Below are 18,449 nucleotides of genomic sequence, written 5' to 3' on the forward strand. Positions count from 1 at the left end.
AAAACATAGCAACCCTTTATCTAGACTATCATTTTATACTGCTCCCTTTCATTACTGCTTTGCAGGAAGCCACCCCTGGCTTGTTACCCTCTATTCTTGGGAAGGTTTCTCTCACACCTTTCATCATCTCACTGGTTTGAGACCCTGTGAAATCTCCTTGTTAGTCATCAGCTATTGGAAACCTGGGGGAGTCTGAAGATGAAGGGCTGACGAATGAAGTACCTCAGTGGAGTCAGAATGGCTTTAGATGTAGGAATAAGAATTTCCTTTTACATTCACAGAGGCACAAAGGCTGGTTAAAAAAAAAAGGTGAGCAACAGTGGCCTGTTTATGTGTTTGATCATTGGCAACGTCTAGAAAATATTGCATACATACATACAGCTCTAGGGTACATCACATGTAAATATTCAGCTCAGCTCAGACATACCTTTCTGGTGCTGTCAGCAGTCAGTGGTGGGGCAAGGAGAGAAACCCCCCTTTGTTCCATCCAAGCAGTGAGAGCCCTGACCCCAGCACAATGCCCAGTTCAGCTGTAGGGATATGCTGCCTTTTAAAACCTGCTATATTCGCAGCTAACATTGTCATTACTGCTTCTGTAATGACAGTGATGCTGGGAAACTCCTATCGCAGCCCTTGAGATGCTGAGGTTCCCAAACGCTGTGGGTGAGCAGTAATATGGAAACCAGTTTGCTTTAATATCTGCGTGTTTCTTCCTAGCTTGACAATTACTGCTCTGTGTGTGTCCTTGGAGGGAGCTGTTGGCACAGTAACAGGAGCACGCAAGGGACAGCATCCAGCCTGCTTACATCCATTCAGCACTGGGAGTAGCAGGGAAATGCCATGCCCTCACTTTCATCCTCCCACTTCAAGCACTGGGCAGCTCTGTACTGACTGCGCTGCTCAGAAATGTGTTCTGCAAGCTTTGACAGTGGAGAGAAGAATGGGTGGATATGAGCAAACATGCCCTGAATGTCATCCAATGCCCTGAGTGCAGTTCATTTCTTTTATTGCAGTATGATGGCATTTTTTAATTACAGTACTTGCCTCTTGAAGAACAGGAGCAATCATAAAAGCAGGTCCCCAAAGGAAGGCAGTGTCTATTCCATGAGTCTGCTGATCAGAGGTGAATCTAATGTTGAAAGCGAGACATGCAATGTTAATTCACGTTTTTATAGAATTTGCAGAATGTTTTGATATTACTCACGGCAACAAGAAATCTGCTTCCTCAAGACATTCTTCAACACTGCCAAATATTTTTCCTGGTTGAGAGAATGCCAAAAGCAGGACAGAGATTTAGGAATCACAATAGCACCTGCCATACTGGAGCAGAACAGAACCCTCACAAAATGCCGGAGATGATTTCTTTTCAGAATAGCAGCAGTGAGAAAACAAACTTAATTTCTGTGCTGTGGGTTGAGACTTCATCGAGGGAGCCAAAGAGTGGGATAGGGGCCAGGACCAGGAGAGGGAATACAGAGGAATAATAGTGTGCTCTAGGATTTAAAGCAGTTTTGACAGTCCTTGGATTTGGCTTCCTGCAGCTTTCACAGATTTACATTAGAAATCTTTTGCAGGACAAAGACAAAACAACCTTCACACATAAAGTGCTTTTTAGCTGCCTTTCCTGAATGGATGAAACGTCTGGAATTCAGTCCATTTTATTCAATGCATTAAAATCATTTAGGATCCTGATCATGTCCTCCAGAGTGCTTACAGTCCCCTATGCCTGGCATCATCTGCCAGCTTGGGAAGAGATCTCTATGCATCAGCTAATGAAAATAATGAATAGCACCTGGCAATGAGGACTGATCCTCCCCATCCCAGGAACCTTCACTCAGATGGCATAAAATCCCTGAGAATTTAAGTAAGCCCATCTCTGAGGAAATTCACCATGAATCCTGACCCCCTAGTTAGCTTCTAAGAACATGATGTGGAGTGTGCCCCAAACCCTCCTAAAATCAAAGTACCTTGTGCCTCCTGCTTTTTCCTGCTCCTCTGCCCCCTTTCCTATCCAGCAGTCCTGCTGCCTTGTCAAAGGTGTTAACTGGGCTGGTTTACTATCACTCATTTTTGACAAAATGCACACTGGTTGTTGCATATTAACTTGTTATTCTCTAAAAACTTACAAATTATTTGTTATAAAAATATTTACTGTGCCTGTTTAGCTGACTTTGCAGCTTCCCCTGTCTAAAGACAGGTTTCTGTTGCATGCTGAGCAGGGTGGCTCAATGTCAGTGACACCCTGACACTGTCTGTCAGGCTCCACCTGCTCAGGGCATAGGAAATCACTGCATCCAGCCCAGATTTACAGAAACTACCCCAAATGAGCAAAACCACCTTGGCAGTAAAAACCCCCATCTATTTAGTGCTTGGATTTCTAAAATACTGCAAGTTTAGGGGAGCACATGGAACTCAGGAAACAAGGCTCTTGAAGGCATGCTTCAGGCACTGCCCAAAAGAAACCTCAATTTATTCAGTTTCTTTTTGTGTCTAAAACATAGCTCTTTTGGACACCTCAATCCTGTTCACTGCTACATTACAACATGTAACTTGTAACTATTTGAAGTGGGGTGTGGATTTTGATGAGTTGCCTTCTCTTAAAGTTTTTGAAATATAAATCATTACTTTTTCTTGTCATATCAACAGTTTCTCTCTATTTTTTATTTTGTACTATTAAAATTATAATCCAATTCAATATACTTTGTTGTGGGAAATTTCAAGAGAAAAAGCTGATCAAGAAACAATGAGAAAAGAGAAGTCAATCTTATTTGCACATGGAAACAAGTGTCTCACCATCTAACAGCCCTGTTTTCTCTTACAATTATAGCAACCATGAGCACAAATTTAGCAAACAAATGAACTTTCCCATTTTGAAACTATAAACCGTTAAGCCATATCTGAGATCTATGAAAGGTGCTTAATTCCACCTACATGCTTCCTATTGTTAAATGCTGGCCTCTCCTCTGTCTTATTTTAACCTTGCTCAGCCATTGAGCAGAGCTTTCCCTTCCAGTAACGGATTGCCACTTCCCATTTTTGTGGTGCAGGTGAACTGTTGGTGCCTCTGTTTCGTTGAGTGGAAGTTTCAGAGACACCTGAAAAGCTTATAGGAATCCCCTGGGATGTTTTCCTTATTATTTTAAATGAGTACGTAAGCATTTGAAATTAAATGAGAACTCTGAAATGACCACATGCAATAGCTATTGCCTGGATACTCCCTGCCCAGGCATGGTTGTTCTCATGATCAGAACACACCTTTTGACTCAGTTTCACCTGACAGAAGTCTCTGTTGGTGCTTTTGAGACACCTCTATAATTCAAATGAAAGTAAATTTGGAAATTGTCCGATGTGGATGTGGCCCAAATAGAGTAAAAGTATGCTGAGAATGATCAGAAAGGCATCTTTAGCATCACTAAAGTAATTCTGTATTAGCAAAGATTAGCTAATATTAATGCCAAAATGAACTCAGCCATTTACAGTATTAACAAAAATCCCATTAAGCAAAACCAGCTAAAACAAATACTTGAAATAGCATATCACTCCTTGCAGGACATGAGTACATATAAAACTTCTCCTTAATGCAACCCAGTTAAATAAGGTAGCAGAGTAGGAAGGGGAAGGATACTGCTTTTAAGATTTATCAGTTAGTCATTACACTAAGCAGGTGAAACAGGTTTCATGCTTACACTTTCCATACTCAAATGGTCTGCACTTTAGTGCAGTAATCTCAGTTTAATTTGCAAAAAGTGCCTTACCCTTTAGCCAGAAGGTTTTTAACCTGAAGAGAAAAAGAACATTAAACAGTCCAGGATGTGGCCTGCACCAATAAGACTAAAGAGCTTTGGGTCAGAGCTTTGGCCAGTAGCTTTTCATATGCATTATTTTCACTCCTTTTGCTCAAGTCTTTACATAAAGCATTCTGAAGCAGAAAAGTTACCAAAATCAGGTAAAAGCTAATTAAAAGATGCTGAGAGGGAAAATAAACCTCACTTTGATTTCTGCTTCTTCCAAACAGAAAAAAAAGAGTTGTTCCAAATCTGAGTCACATTTTCCGAGGTGTTTTTCAGTCTGTGCTTATTAATCTTGGGTTTGCACCTGCTTCTACACTCAAACATCTCTCTTTCCTCTGTGCAATTTGTGGACACAGATGTACATTTCATACATAGCATCCAGATGCAAGTGCTAAATTGGAAAATGCAAATGCTGTGAGTGATTGGAAAATGGAGATTTCTCTATGTGAGGCCTTGTTGGCATTCTGGACCTGAATACAGATTGCACAGATTTCATTCAAATGCAGAACATACAGGTATGTGATTCCTATTTTTAAAACAAAAAGAACTGCATATTTACCTCAGAAATTTCCAGAATTCTCCTTATTTAAGGTTGTGCTTTTGTTGTTTTTTTTCCATTGGAAGAAAATGTAGGTTATATTTTAATTAAAATCTATTGCATATATGAAGAGTTGCTTTTGAGCATATAATTTAATTAGATTTCATTGTAAAACTGTTCTTTTAAGAGGGAGCATGCAGTAATATTAGTGTGACTATTCTCAAGAAGATGTCAACTAGTTTGTACATAGAAGCTCAACTACTTCTGTGAGTAAATTATGATAAAATGGAGAGACTCCAAACTCACTCATGCATCAGTGACCGCACCACCGTGTTTCCATGAACATGAGACTCAAAGAACAAGGTATATAAGTATGGCAGCAGGGAATATCTGATCCGAAGTACAGCACGAGCTATCTTGGCAAACTTTCTTCCAAACACCGCTGGGTCTTGTGCCTGTTAAGGAAAAGCTCTGATTTGTACTGAGCATTATAACTGGGGACTGCAAATTCAACAGAGAACCTGTGTGCAACCTAAGGAGAGCTGTGGCTGACACAGTACTGCAAAAGTGAAGGTTTAAATAAGAAAAATCACCAAAGTCATATTTCATCAAATTTTTCAGCACGAAAAATTCCAGTGAGTTCAGAGAGATCAGGCCCCACCATAGTCTGTGTGAGCTGTCTGCAATTCCTCAGCAGGCAGCTGAGGTTTCTATTCTATACTCAGGAACAGACACCCTGTCTCTAGAAATTAATTTATCCTGGAGATGCAAGCCCTTTGGGACATTGAAGGTGAAACACAGGAAGAAAGGAAGACAGATAATCTGCAAAACAAAGGCAACAGCATAACGAGGTTGGCCAAGAACATAAAGACAAATCTATTTATTAAAAGTACGAGTAAATTCATGGCCCTGCTGAAGCCAACAGGAGTGACCAAAATCACAGTGTGCAGTGGAGAAAACACTTCATCCATACAAAGAAACAAGATTTCTCCTCCTGTGCCCACCATTTTAGGATGCCCTGACCAGGGGACACCCAGGCATCAGAGGTGCTCCTTACCCCCTCACTGCCAGCAGTGCTCTCTTGGGAGAGAGGGCATTTGCGCTGGGTCTCACCATCAGGAAGGCAGATTTAAACAATCTGGCTACACTCTTTGACTCCTTTTGATTTACTTCAAGGCAACTTTGGCTCTCCCCTGTGATGGGATGCAGGGCACGCAGCCCAGGGCAGTGCTGATACAGCAAAGGGTTGCATCTCCTTTATTTCCTCCTGTCCAACCCTCCCCAGGACTAAACTGAGCCAGCTAACGAGTCACACGGCTCCCTTCCTCCTTCACAGAATTTTCCCATAATACTCAGTTTTCTCATTAAAATTGAACAATGTATGATGAATTCCAAGGATAATGAAACATAAAAGGAACAGAAGTAACAAAGCTTTTTATATTATCTGGTGCTTTTCAGACAAGAAAAGTATTAATTAAACCATTTGAAATCCCCAATGGATTAGGCAAAGTGGGTATTTCAGATTTTATTTTAACACTAACTTAATATTAAGCTCAATATGTAAAGTTGAATTTATCCATTATTATGTTTACATCAGAATTAGTCACTGATAATATTCCCTGCTGGCTCTGAGCTCCTGAGCATCCTTCTATTATTTCAAAAAATTGCAGTATATTCTTACCAGTATTCTGACACTGTACAAATATTGCCTAAGTTCACAAAAAAAAACAGACTTCTAGGTGATGCTGAGTCACCCAAAATGCCTTGTTCATTTCGTTCAGTGAACACAGTGTTTTAAGTGGATTCAAGAAATAAACCAAATGTATCTTGTTACTGCTGTCATTCACTCAACTCCTGTCACTCAGACCCATTGCTCTTTCCCTGCTTATTAACTTGTGCATATGTGATTAGTACCCACTTGCCCAGATCAGACCTCATCTGCATGCTCAAAGAGCCAAGCAAATATATATATGTAATTTCAGATATAACATTATATATATAATTATTATATCATTATATATATAAAAATTATAGATCATTTTAGTGGAGAGGTAAATCAAAAATACTTATTAACAGCAGTAGCTAACACCTCACAGACATTTGTTTTTCTAGAGAGAAATATACCAGCATATATCAGGGATCTATAGGGTAATTCCCCTAATGACAGCACTATAGCTATCACTCCCGCATTTGCCCAGTTGCTGAATGTCCATCATGCTTTCATGCAGGGACAGGAGGCTTTCTGGGGGTGCTAAATGTGGCAACATTTTCATGATAGAGCTTCAAAGAAAACTGAAGGTTAGCTAATAACCTGTGTTCCAGCATTGCATGGAGCAGTTTACAGAAGGAAAAAAAGAAGATATTTATTGAACTAGCAGAACCATTTCCTTGCTATTGCAGATAAACACAGTGTACTTACAAAGGCTGTAAGACCTTCGAACTGTTCATAGAAACAATCTGATACTTGCAACAAATCTTGAGAGGAATTTATGATAAATTGAAGCCAGAGCATGGGTCTTCACTGACACTGCACTTTTTCATCCTTCTCATTGGCTGTTTTTAGTCTTTGTTGCTTCCCAGTTGATAATGCTGCTGCTATTGCTGGCTATTCTTGGAGTTCTCATGTGTTTGTCTGAAGTTTCTAACTGTGACATTTGTCTAAAATTTGTTTTTAAACAGCGAGGATGATGTACAATGCCCTCTCTCCACTTCCTGCAGTACTCATTTTTGTTACAGAAGTACTGTAACAAAAAACAAAGGAAGCAAAGAAAGGAGGAGGAAGACACGCTGACATTTACTGGCTTTTAGATAAAACCTGAGCTTTGGTAAATAAAAGATGGAGGAAGTGAGTCTTACCAACAGCACTGGAAGACCGTATTCTGTCATTCCAAGTTCATGGTGCACATTTCTGCACAGCTTTTATATGGCAGACACTACATTTTTTTCAGCATTTCTTTGTCACCTTTAGATTATGGATGGGAAAAATTTACACTTCTCTGTGTAATTCCAACCCTCATTGCAGCACCTCTTTTCACCGGCCACTCCAGCCCACCCAAGAACAGCAGGTACCTTTCTGAGGAAGCAATACAAATCACCATTGTCCTTACTGTAATCCTAGGCTACAGCTTGCATAACTTTGTTTACTTACACTATTTCCCGCTGAATTGTGGTTTCTGGCAAATGGGTAGAAAGAGCCAAGCTGCATCCAGCGTAAGCAGAGCTCATAGGTAGTGTTATAGTTAAACCCACAGATATCAGAACCGACCTGAGGAAAAATAAAATCGTTGGATAGGTGTTTGTGATTGTGACTGAGGCACCAAATGAGAAGCTTGTTAATAAAAACATTGTTTTTGAAAGAGATACTTATTTCTGACAGCTTTATAAGAACATCCCATAATGAAACAAATTTTTCTGGGACTGAGATTGTGCTGGCTGCTGGAGCATTAACATCACTGTGGAAGATCTGAACATATTTCGGTAATTCTACAAATTCTCCAGCCCAACTTGCAAAATCGGAAATATACAGAAGAAATATATTCTCTCAGTGGTAGAATACATAATATAAAGAGCTCAGTTTTGGATGGCCTGTAGTGATTTAACCTGAATCTAGCAGTGCTATTCTTGTTTCTCTTCAGCCAGACAAGATTGATGACATTTAGTTTTTCTAATCTGCAGTTCCTTATGCTGTGGAGGCTGTTACTGCTGGCCATCTCCAGCAGCTTGTTCGGAAAACATCGGAGTTCATTTAAAGTGATATTGTGTATGAGCCAGGAACTGCATGAAGGACACTGGACTTACAAAAGGGATGCCGAAGAGGTTGAATTCCAGGATCCCAATGATTGACTGGTGCATGTCTTTCCACCTAGAGAAGTTGTCACCCAGCCAGTGACCCCCATACTTCCCACTGCCAACAAACGTAGACCGAGTCAGGACAAATGCTCGCTTTCCAGTTGCCTGCTGGACAGCACTGTGAAGAAATGCAGTAATCATTAAATTGAGAATGGTAGCTAAACGAGTCATACGATCAGCCTGAGCTTTCCAGCACAGTTTTATCTGAAAGGCTGTTATTTGTGAAACAATTATTATTGTGGTCCCAACTCACATGAAAATGTGGCTGTAAAACTGCAAATAATGTTAAATTTTACTCAGTGGCCAAAATAAAAACCTAAAATCTACCTGAGCCACAAACCTAAAAACAATTTCGGTTTAATGTATTCTCAATAGTGTCTCAAACTGAAGAAGAAAAGCATAATTTCCTTTCTGTATAAGTACATTTAATTTAGTGTCCTACAGGTTCTAAAAACCAGTCTAATATGTATTCTTTCCAATAAATGATTTGTTTAGAGAATTGTATATAAAAGCAAATAAAGGTCTAATATCCTGGAATTAAAAGTAAAAACAAACAAACAAGCCCACTATATGAACACCATAAAAAAGAATTAATCAATATAGAACACAAAACTGTAGTTATTCAAAATGTCACCCCACGCCTGTAGTGTTTCCTTTGCTTTCCTGTTGTGGTTTGATATATGAGGTTTCGTTACAGAATTAGTGGTGTAACAGAGTTTTCCTTGCCTTTTGAAAAGAATTTTGTTGCATCTCTAGAAAATCAATGAAGTGCAACACTCCTTATTAACAAATCTGGTACAAAATTCCTCAGCATAAGATCATCTCTGTACGTAAGTACATATTGCAATATTATATATTGCAGAAACTCAAATTCAGCTCTGCTTTAAGCCATTTTGTGCAATGCAATTTAGGTTCTGCGGGAAACCTTAGCATGAAATATTAATCATGTTGCTCACCATCCACTTCCTTCTCCCTTTCCTTAATCAGATTTGATCAAGAGCTCTTTCATCTGTATTGTAATGGCCAATATTTGTTATTGGTTCTGTAATGGTGCAGAGACTTTAAAATGCTTCAACATTTGTTTCTGAAGCTATACAGCCAACAGGTTTCATGCAAGCCTAAATGTGTTAACCTTACAGGCCATATGCAGCAAGAGGTACGATACGTAGACCATGAAGGACCTGCTGGTTCTGGATTGTAGATGTTCTGCTGGGCCCCACAACTCCACAAGGCACCATGTGCTTTGTATAAACAGCATTTTGGAGCCATTTCATGGATGTTCTGAGTATGAGTGCTCTCTTCTGTCTACGCAGCACAAGTCCTTAGCTCCATTTGCAAATGCAGGTGTTAATGAGGGCAATATTGGATCAACTCAACTATGACCCAGATCTGCATAAACAATTTACAACAAGTAATCTATTGAATAAATTTCAGTCTGGTGTGAGCCATTGCTGAACAGGCCTTAATGCTGTCAAATGGATTTGCTGATTGAAATTATTTACAGAATACCACGTGCAAATTGCTCTTGGCGTTAAGGTACTCACAAGCCAATTGCTGCTAGTTTCATGTATCCAAATTTAAGCTGTTTGACATGGGTCAGAAGACACGTTTCCTATTCTCTGGCTACATTAGAATAATTCTTTACATGATTATGAACTTGTCATTCATTTTTCAACTAATATCCTGCAGTTGATGCTGCTTTGTTAAATATTCCTGTCAGTAATTTAATTTAGTATATTATTTGTGAAGAGCAAATGCAGAAAGGGTTTACAACCAGCCTTGAAAAGAAATATGTTTGAGAAACCCAAATGAATTCGAATGAAAAATTCTTCACTGAATTTTCCCAGCTTTGCAGCAAATCCAGCCTCTGCTTGTGCTTTTGGTGGTGTTCTCCAGCCTAGAAGACTCTCTACAGTCAACTGAACAAAATATTTCTTCTGGAAGGAGCTCTGAAAGCAAGTGCTGCAGGAATGGGGAAGGCTCACCACCCTGTGGGAGGCTGCAAGGAACCATGCAACAGTAACCAGCCCAATGGCATTGGTCTGGCTTAGGGCAGCTGGACAGTATGCACACTGTCAGATGTGCTGGCACAAGGAGCTTTTCCTGCTAAATTCACAAAGTTTGCCCCAGGCAATTGGCTTTGCCGGCACAGAGCCTAAATAATACTAAAAAAAACCACAACAGATCAAGAAGAGAGCCCCTCTTTGAACAGTGTTACCAAGACAGTGTATGGCTATGTGGACCCCAGCATGCAGAGGACAAATCCCAGTGGAGAGACCAGTGATGAGAGCATCTTTGCTGAGATGAGGGCATAGGGACCAAGAAACCATGCTAAGTCCCACATATCCTTGCTGGGCTGGGTGGCCAGAGAGGTCCAGGGTTTGAGGGCTGTCTGCTGCTGCTCTCAAAAGCAGAACTGCTCTTTGGCCAGGTCACAGGAGCTGGCAAACTGCTCCTGGTTTTTACCCAGTGCTTCCCTTCATCACATGCTTGGCATATAGAATACAAGTGCATCAGCATCCTAAATAGGCTCACTTAGCCATGTTCTCTCGACGCTATCACAATACAACTGCTGCAAATGTGTGCTAAATACTGAAACAAGCCAGCACAAATACCCTTGCTTCAGCACTTACATTGCTGTATCAAAACTTATCCGCAGTTTAGCTCAGTCTCTGCTGGAAAAGGCATGAATTGCCCATTTGATTTAATCCAGCAGCTAGCTTTCCACTGTCACTTCAGCTACACAGCAATAATCTGCCTGCATAAACTAATTCTGAGTGCTTCCCAACTGCAAAATGAGCTTTACAGTAGCTGACAGCAACCATGCTGCAATGCAGCTGTGCCCTCCTGGACCAACTGAGCCCCAAGTCAAAAGGCAAAGCACTCTCTGCCAGGAGTCAGAGGCAGCCAGGAGAGCTGCACTATTCAGATCCTTCACTGGAAGTGATAGAAACTCCTCTGCTTGGGCCACATAATGAAGGGATGGAAAGATTCCCCTGATGCCACACAGGGCTGCTTCTTCAGTGGCTGCATGTGAGCAGCTCTAACAGAGGACAGAAACATCTTGCTTGAGTTATACAAAGGCAGCAGCTGAAGAGTTAGGCCTTACAAGTAGATCCTTATTTTAGCTAAGAAAATAAAATTGGAAAAGATTTTATTCCTTTTTTCAAGATTCTTTTTTCTTTAAACTTCTTATAAATGACAAACAGTAAAATGAAGCATGGGGCTGTTTCTTATTAAATACTATTGCAGATTTCCCAAGTAACATAAGCAGCTTTTAAAATGTATTTCAACCACCTGAAATCTGCTTAAAATGCTCAGAAAACTTACTTGAAAGTTGGTGCTGTCTGTGACCAGCCGAAGAGAGAGTGTGTGTTATAATGCTCCCCAAGGTAGGTCTTGGAGTCAGGACACAATGTCTGCAGTGCCAGGGAACGATTAGAAACGCCTGAGAATGGTACAAAACACTGTAAAATTATATACATCAATCATAGAATAGCAGGTTGGAAGGGACCACAAGGATCAAGATCAAATCTCTTTCTATCATTTAGGGTTGAAAGCACCAAAGGATTTGGGAAGAGAAAAAGCTGAAGAAGTGCCAGACCTGCACTGATTAGAGGTTAGCATGTGGCCATGAACAGCTGCTTGCAGACAGGCACGTGTCCTTGGGGTGGGTGAGAGGGCTGAGTAAACACTGCTTGTTATTTGCAAGTTTTATGTCCAATGATTCAAAACCCCTGTACAGATACCATGTATTCAGTAACAGCCAGAAAGAAAACTTGTGCATTGCTGAATTAAGAATATACCTGCATATTCTTTAACATAGCAACAAATTTCACTGAAGAGCAAAAATGTTGCAAGAACAGAACAAACCCAGAAATTCAGACACCCAGAGAATTTGTATGGTTGTGTGAAGTCATGAGGTCTCAGTTAGTGCACCACTCAGCTGCAGATGTAGGTAGGCAGCATGATTCTGCCCTACCATGGCAAAATTCACACCTAAACTCAACTCCAGCCCCTCTCTTCCCCTGAAGCATCTAGGACTCAAAGACATGAGGAACGAAAGGACAAGAGGCCACAGGCAGCACTGCGGGTAATGAGTGGGGAGTGTCAGAGGCGTGCAGTGTTGGAAAAAGCCTGAGGTGCAGCAGTCCACAGGCTGTCATCTGCTATGGCCCGATAGGCTGCACAGAAGAGTAAGGACAGATTATGATGGGCATATTCACATGCAGATGATTATCCAGGAACCCTTTCTATCAGGAGGTCACAGGCAGTGGAGGCAGTGGTTGCTTTTTGCTGTCAGTAATAGTCAGGGGTAGCCCTGATGTCACTGGCACAGCACTGTTTTAGCTGAGCCAAGGGGAAGCAATATGAGGCACAAATTATCTGCACAGATGCTGCCTGGTCTTTGATCCCATATGAAGGAGATGCTGGCAAAGATCTTTTGGTACAGAAAATGTGATTCTCATCCTCTGCAGGTGACCTCAATGAAATGCCATGTGAATTCAGCAGGAATTGGACAGGTCAGATGTCTGGTTCATCTCATGTATTAATTTCCAGAGATGGAGTTGAAAACATTACAAAATCTTCTCAAAAAAAGACGGCAGTTTCTCAAGTATTCCTCTATTGCGTGCTTAATTAGGTGCAGGCAGCATTGTAACTCTTTCTCTGTGAGCAAGCAATCTCACTGCCTAATCGCACTTCACTGTATGTCTGCAGTTCATTAGTACAAAGTGCATTTCTCTGTACCTGAAACCCCATTAGCCTCTCTGCTCTGCTGTGCCACCACAGCTGGAATCCCTGTGTTTGGATCTTTAGACACAAAGACTCCAGTGTGGCTGATCTGCATCAGAAATAAATCAATTTGTAGGCAATTTCCAAGTAACTTTGACTTTGAAGAAGACACTGAGGTTCTGGGAAAAGCCACACTTAATGTCCCAGCAGCACTTAATTATTAACCCCATCAAGTTAAGATGGGATATGAAAAAAAAATGCTGCCACATGAGTCATATTTTCATGGTTCATTCTTACTCTGAGTATTTTGTCTTCTGCCTCCGTAATACTGGTTATTTTACAATTGCATATTACCTTCAGGATAAAGTGTTTTACAGAAAATCGATTTGAAGGACATCTGATTTTAGAAATTCAAACCACAGTTACATGTAAATGTGGTTATAATTTAGATAAGGAGGCTGAAGACTATGATGACAAAAAGCCTGAGGCACTGAGACTGGAACTCAACAGATTTGGTCACCTAAGACAACAGTCTTAGGAAACAAAACTCTGCCCAGAAAGTCTTGTTGAATTAAGCAGCTAAAGTCTTGTTGAATTAAGCAGCTTAGGTCCCACCTCACACCTACACCAATGGACAGCCAAGGGCATATACAGTGTTGGCACAAAATGGAATATAAAAGGAAGCACTTAAACACTGCTTAAAACCAGATCTCCTATACCTTGGACAAAAGGCCTTAGGCTCCTGTCTGCAGAAGGGAGAACAACACCAGGGAGGTCTCCAGGGAGACCTTATGACAGTCTTCCAGTATCTAAAGAGGGCCTACAGGAAAGCTGGAGGGGGATTTCTTACCAGGGCATGTAGTGATAGGACAAGGGAGAATGGCTTTAAGCTGAAAGAAGGTAGATTAAGGTTAGATATTAGGAAGAAGCTCTTCACTATGAGGGTGGTGAGGCGCTGGCACAGGTTGCCCAGAGAAGCTGTGGCTGCCCTGTCCCTGGCAGTGTTCAAGGCCAGGTTGGACGGGGCTTGGAGCAACCTGATCTAGTGGAAGGTGTCCCTGCCCATGGTAGGGTGGTTGAACCTAAATGATCTTTAAGGTTCTTTCCAACCCAAAGTATTCTATGATCCTATGATATGATTCCAACACTGTGAGTCACAAGCAGAAGTTGGTGCATACATGCCCAAGAAGGAGGAAGTCATAGAGAGAAACTGGGCTCAGAACACAGTCTTCAGCATCTCCCACTGTTCTTATACGTCATGCAGATATCTAGGTCTCTAGGTCTGACTCCTCTGTAATGGCTCTAACTATCAACACTAGCTGTTGCACAGCTCAGTTTCATGTCTCAGAAGCCTCTTTATGTGTCCATCCCTCAGTCCTTTATTTATGAAGATGAAACTGTTTTAGCCATCTTGCCCAATGTCTCACACCTTTTTTTAAAGCCCCATTAACAAAAATGGAGGTAACTTGAGGCAGAGGTAGAGATCTCTAATTGGTTCCCTGGCTTTGGTCAATGACAAGACCTACAGGGCCAGTATACAGCTATTACAGTCAGCGGTTTCCCTGAAAACAGAGCAAACACCAAAATCACAATTAAAAGCTCTGCTTCTGCTTTCAATAATTTACAATATTTTTATAATATTTGCCATGTTTTTGTTATGTTGATGTTTCTCTTGTATCCAGAGTGACAATAAATGAGATTTAATAAATAAAATGAAGAATTCACATGACAGTACAAAAGCCTGAAGAGAAAATAGGAACATTTTCAGTACTTCACTGTCAATAAGTCATTTATCTATCAACTTCCTGCTGCATATTAGCATTGCTTAGGCAGCTGGGCCTTCATGGGGAAATGTTGACTGGATTAATTGCCAAGACCACTAGCACTAATTGTAAGTACTTATGGCTTCCTGGGGAAGAATGAGCATATCATTAACTTGGTTGCTGGAAGGGGTGCTCCCATTCCTATCAGTCTCCCATAGGCTTGGGCATTTTTAAGCTTATTTTTAGCCCATTTCTAGTAAGGCAATAAAAATTCCTTTCCTAAGAGAAAGAAAATATATTGAATCAGGGAATACCATCTTACTTGCCATGGTCTGTGGAAAAGGCAGAGACTGTTCATCCCTGGGACTGCTTGTGGTGATGGTAAGGCAGAAGGGTTACTACTTGTGTAACCATGTAGCTTTGTTATTGTGAATAGGTATCTTGCCCTTTCTCTGATGTAGACTAGTTGAGAATGGTAGGGGAGGCCACTTTTCTAGCCCTGTTACAAGGCAGCCTCCCTGACAGAGGGAAGTGGCCTTCGTTTGATACTCCAACAAAGCTGAGCCAATGGAGTCTTGAACAAGTATGTAAATGAACACACAGAACAGGCAGGGAAAGATGGAAAATGAGAAGATGAATTTTTTTTTCTAAGAAATAACCAATCCAGGATTATAAAAAAAGATTATGAAGGAAACTTTACTTACTAGGAACATAAGGAGGATTATTGAGATCATTAACAGCACATCCAGGATACTGGCCTTCTAAGAAATTGGACGGTTCATTCATATCCTTTAATAAAGAGAGTAAGACACATATCAAAAGACTCATTTTCTCTTTTTAAAAGAAGGGAGGGCAAATATAAGGAGACCTACAATCCAGATCCCATCGTAGTCAAGGACATCCTTAAACTCCAGACACATCTGGGTCCACCATTCCACTGTCCTGGGGTTGGTGTAGTCAGGAAACACTGAATCTCCAGGGGGAAAGGCCTAAAGTTCAGAGGTATGACATCTGGTTATCTTCTCATTTCTGTTACACAGATGCTCTATCACTTTGAAGTAGCACTAGACCAAACGCATGAGACAATTTAATAAACCAACCTTCCCGATAGCAGGAGTAATGCCATCAGAGTTGTTCACCCAGACTCCCATTTCCTCTCCAAGGTCATAAGGCCTGTAAGTGCCTGGTTCTTCATCCTTGGTTATGAAAGGGTCCTGGAAACAGTGATTACACTTCCATTATCAAAATCCCAAAGGTAACAATTACTTTTCTATTTGTTAGAAAAAATTGGATTATGTTCTCAATGCAGATTGTAATAAAATAGGAAGAAAACAGCATTAAAATTTAATAAGAGTTGAGAGCACATAATAATTTAGGAAAAGTCATTAAAGTTATGTCATGAGTATTTGTTGTATAAGGCAAAAGTAATGTGAAATTATTAAATACCCTCATTTTTATTCTTTATAAGACATTTTATGTTGAAATTATTTTAGGCACTAGCTTTTTACTTTCCCCTTTGCCAAGGTCTCTGCTATGCTGGGTGTTCCCACACTTGGACACCTCTCAGCTTCCTTTAAGGCAATCCTCATTCCATCTGCTTTGGCATCAGCAATTCAGTACTGTAATAGCAAATTTCTTAAAGGACTTGAAGTTGGGACACAACCTCAAAAAGACCTTGCTAGTCCTCCCTTCAGATCTGATGTCAGATGAGGGTGGTTTATGCCAGTCTAGTGCAGAACAACTCAATTCACACATGCCTGTGGGGCCATGTTTTCCGCAGGTGTGAAGTCCACAGGATTTTATATCCCTTAGCTCATCCTTGCTGCCCCTTTCAATCTTGGGGTCATCACCACCTCCCATTACTGCCACTGGCATTCACAGCACCAGCTTCTCTGCCTCAGGATGACCATTGATAGTCATTGAAAGGGAGCCTAATCTTCCCTGGGGGAAGATGATGGCCCACCACATCAGTAAGTAATACAATTAGGAAAACCTTGAAATGCTGGTGAATGAGGAGATACTATTCAACTCTGCTCAGCAGTCAACTGGACCTAAAGGAGATAAGTGTACTTTGCAATATGCCCCTCACTGGGAGCAGCGATGTGCTTTGTGTTACTTAGAGGAAGACTGCAGACATTTCAGAGTAAGGGAATTCTTTTTTTTTTTTTTTTTCCTCAGAAAAAGTTATTCCTTCAGGTTCTGCTTAAGGCAAAACCTTCCAGTCATGAAACACAATGGAAAAAAACACTGAAACCGTTCTTCCATTCACTTTGAGCTTGTGCGGTAACTTCAGTGAATTTCCATGAAAATGTGAAAGTCTAAGGAATAAACTTCTTTAAACCAAAAGAATTACCCAAATGATGAATTTCTTTAAAGGCATGTTTAAAGCTCATTTAAACCTGAAGTTGTTGCCCGATTTATTTGTAAGCACTCTGATAGCTATAGCCTTAGTGAAGAAATCACATTTTTCCATGCCTCATAAACAAAAGTCCCTGCTAAATCCCTACCTTAAAAGCAAAATTCTGTTCAACATTATCTACCTCCAGCATCACATCCATAAAGAATTATAAGTGTCCATTACATTTTTAACTTAATAGTTCAGCTTTGGAAAAGAGAAAACTCTCCATCTGCAATAATTATCTTATAATTGCATAAAAGATGTCTCTCAAGGGACTTAAAGGCTGGAAGGTCATCTTAATTAGCTACTCCAAATCCAAACTTCTGGTTTTGCTCATCTGAAAGGTTATTTCAGTGCATGAATCTATTATATTATGCAGGTTTAGTATCATCCTAAAGAGAACAAAACCCTCCTGTGCATTCATGGGTTATTTGTGGGGGAGGAAGTTCATGCCTGTTAGCAACTCTTGGAAAGGAGGTGCTGAGCATCCTTAACTCCAACTGATTGCCCTGAGACTTGGGGACATCCAGCACTTTATCCAGATCTACGTGCTTCTACCTATGGCCCCAAACATAGATTTTGATGCACATCCAGAAGAACTCACCTCTGGAAATTTTAGCCTCTACAGCTGATAGAGATGGACTTTAAAATGTTAAAGATATCAAGCATTGTTTTGAATCAGAAGCATGTTGCTATTGACTTTTAAGTGAATTGTCACTCACGTTATTCCTAGCTGTTTCTAGTTTTAGTGTTTTAATGGAAGGTATACAAGGTCTTTTGTTAAAGCTCCTCTTCAGTAATAGTGCTTGTAATTTTACATTGTAGTCATTGTTACTTTTAGAATTTCTTTTTTTTTTTTGTTTCCAAAGAGCATAGTTGTTCTGACTCAGCTAAAGCATGCATATTATTTAACACTGTAATGATGGCCGAGTACTGACACTCTTAGTCAAAATTTCCTGTAAATGGAGGTGGCCTCTGAAAGAGATCAGGGGAGAGAAGCGCTGAAGAACTGCATTTAGAGACTCTGATAATGGGTCTATGCTACTATCAAGGTGACCGTAGACATGGAGGGCTCTCAGCATTGGATGCAAGTATGAGAAATGGACTTCCTGATGGTGAAGAACTAGTCATTCCACAACCAAGTTCAGGGTCCCATCCTCAGGCAGGTTACTACTGTTAGTATTGCTGCCTGTCAGGATCTGCATTTTGCTTGTGACCGTAGTGGTCTGAGATGAGGAGGACTGAACCTGTCTCCCCTAAATTCATTTAGCAGAGGTTTTACATGACACTAAGTGACTGCAATCAGAGCCCATTTCCTGGAATCATCACAAGAGGCAGCAATGTGCTGCTGCACTTGGGGAACTCACTCATTATTG

General features: G+C 40.7%; 1 protein-coding gene across 1 annotated transcript in view; it reads right to left on the reverse strand.

Annotated features, from left to right (window-relative positions):
* LOC101871450 (sucrase-isomaltase, intestinal-like) overlaps positions 1-18,449 on the reverse strand; it is an 80,952-nt gene that overhangs the window by 36,458 nt on the left and 26,045 nt on the right. Inside the window, exons 10-15 of the mRNA XM_034062931.1 lie at positions 15,776-15,889; positions 15,548-15,664; positions 15,380-15,464; positions 11,509-11,626; positions 8,128-8,296; positions 7,478-7,594 (exon numbers count right to left, since the gene is read on the reverse strand). Coding sequence (XP_033918822.1) covers positions 7,478-7,594; positions 8,128-8,296; positions 11,509-11,626; positions 15,380-15,464; positions 15,548-15,664; positions 15,776-15,889 — 720 coding nt within the window. The remainder of the gene's footprint in view (positions 1-7,477; positions 7,595-8,127; positions 8,297-11,508; positions 11,627-15,379; positions 15,465-15,547; positions 15,665-15,775; positions 15,890-18,449) is intronic.

This window comes from Melopsittacus undulatus, chromosome 5 (assembly GCF_012275295.1).
Source record: "Melopsittacus undulatus isolate bMelUnd1 chromosome 5, bMelUnd1.mat.Z, whole genome shotgun sequence".
Taxonomy (NCBI): domain Eukaryota; kingdom Metazoa; phylum Chordata; class Aves; order Psittaciformes; family Psittaculidae; genus Melopsittacus; species Melopsittacus undulatus.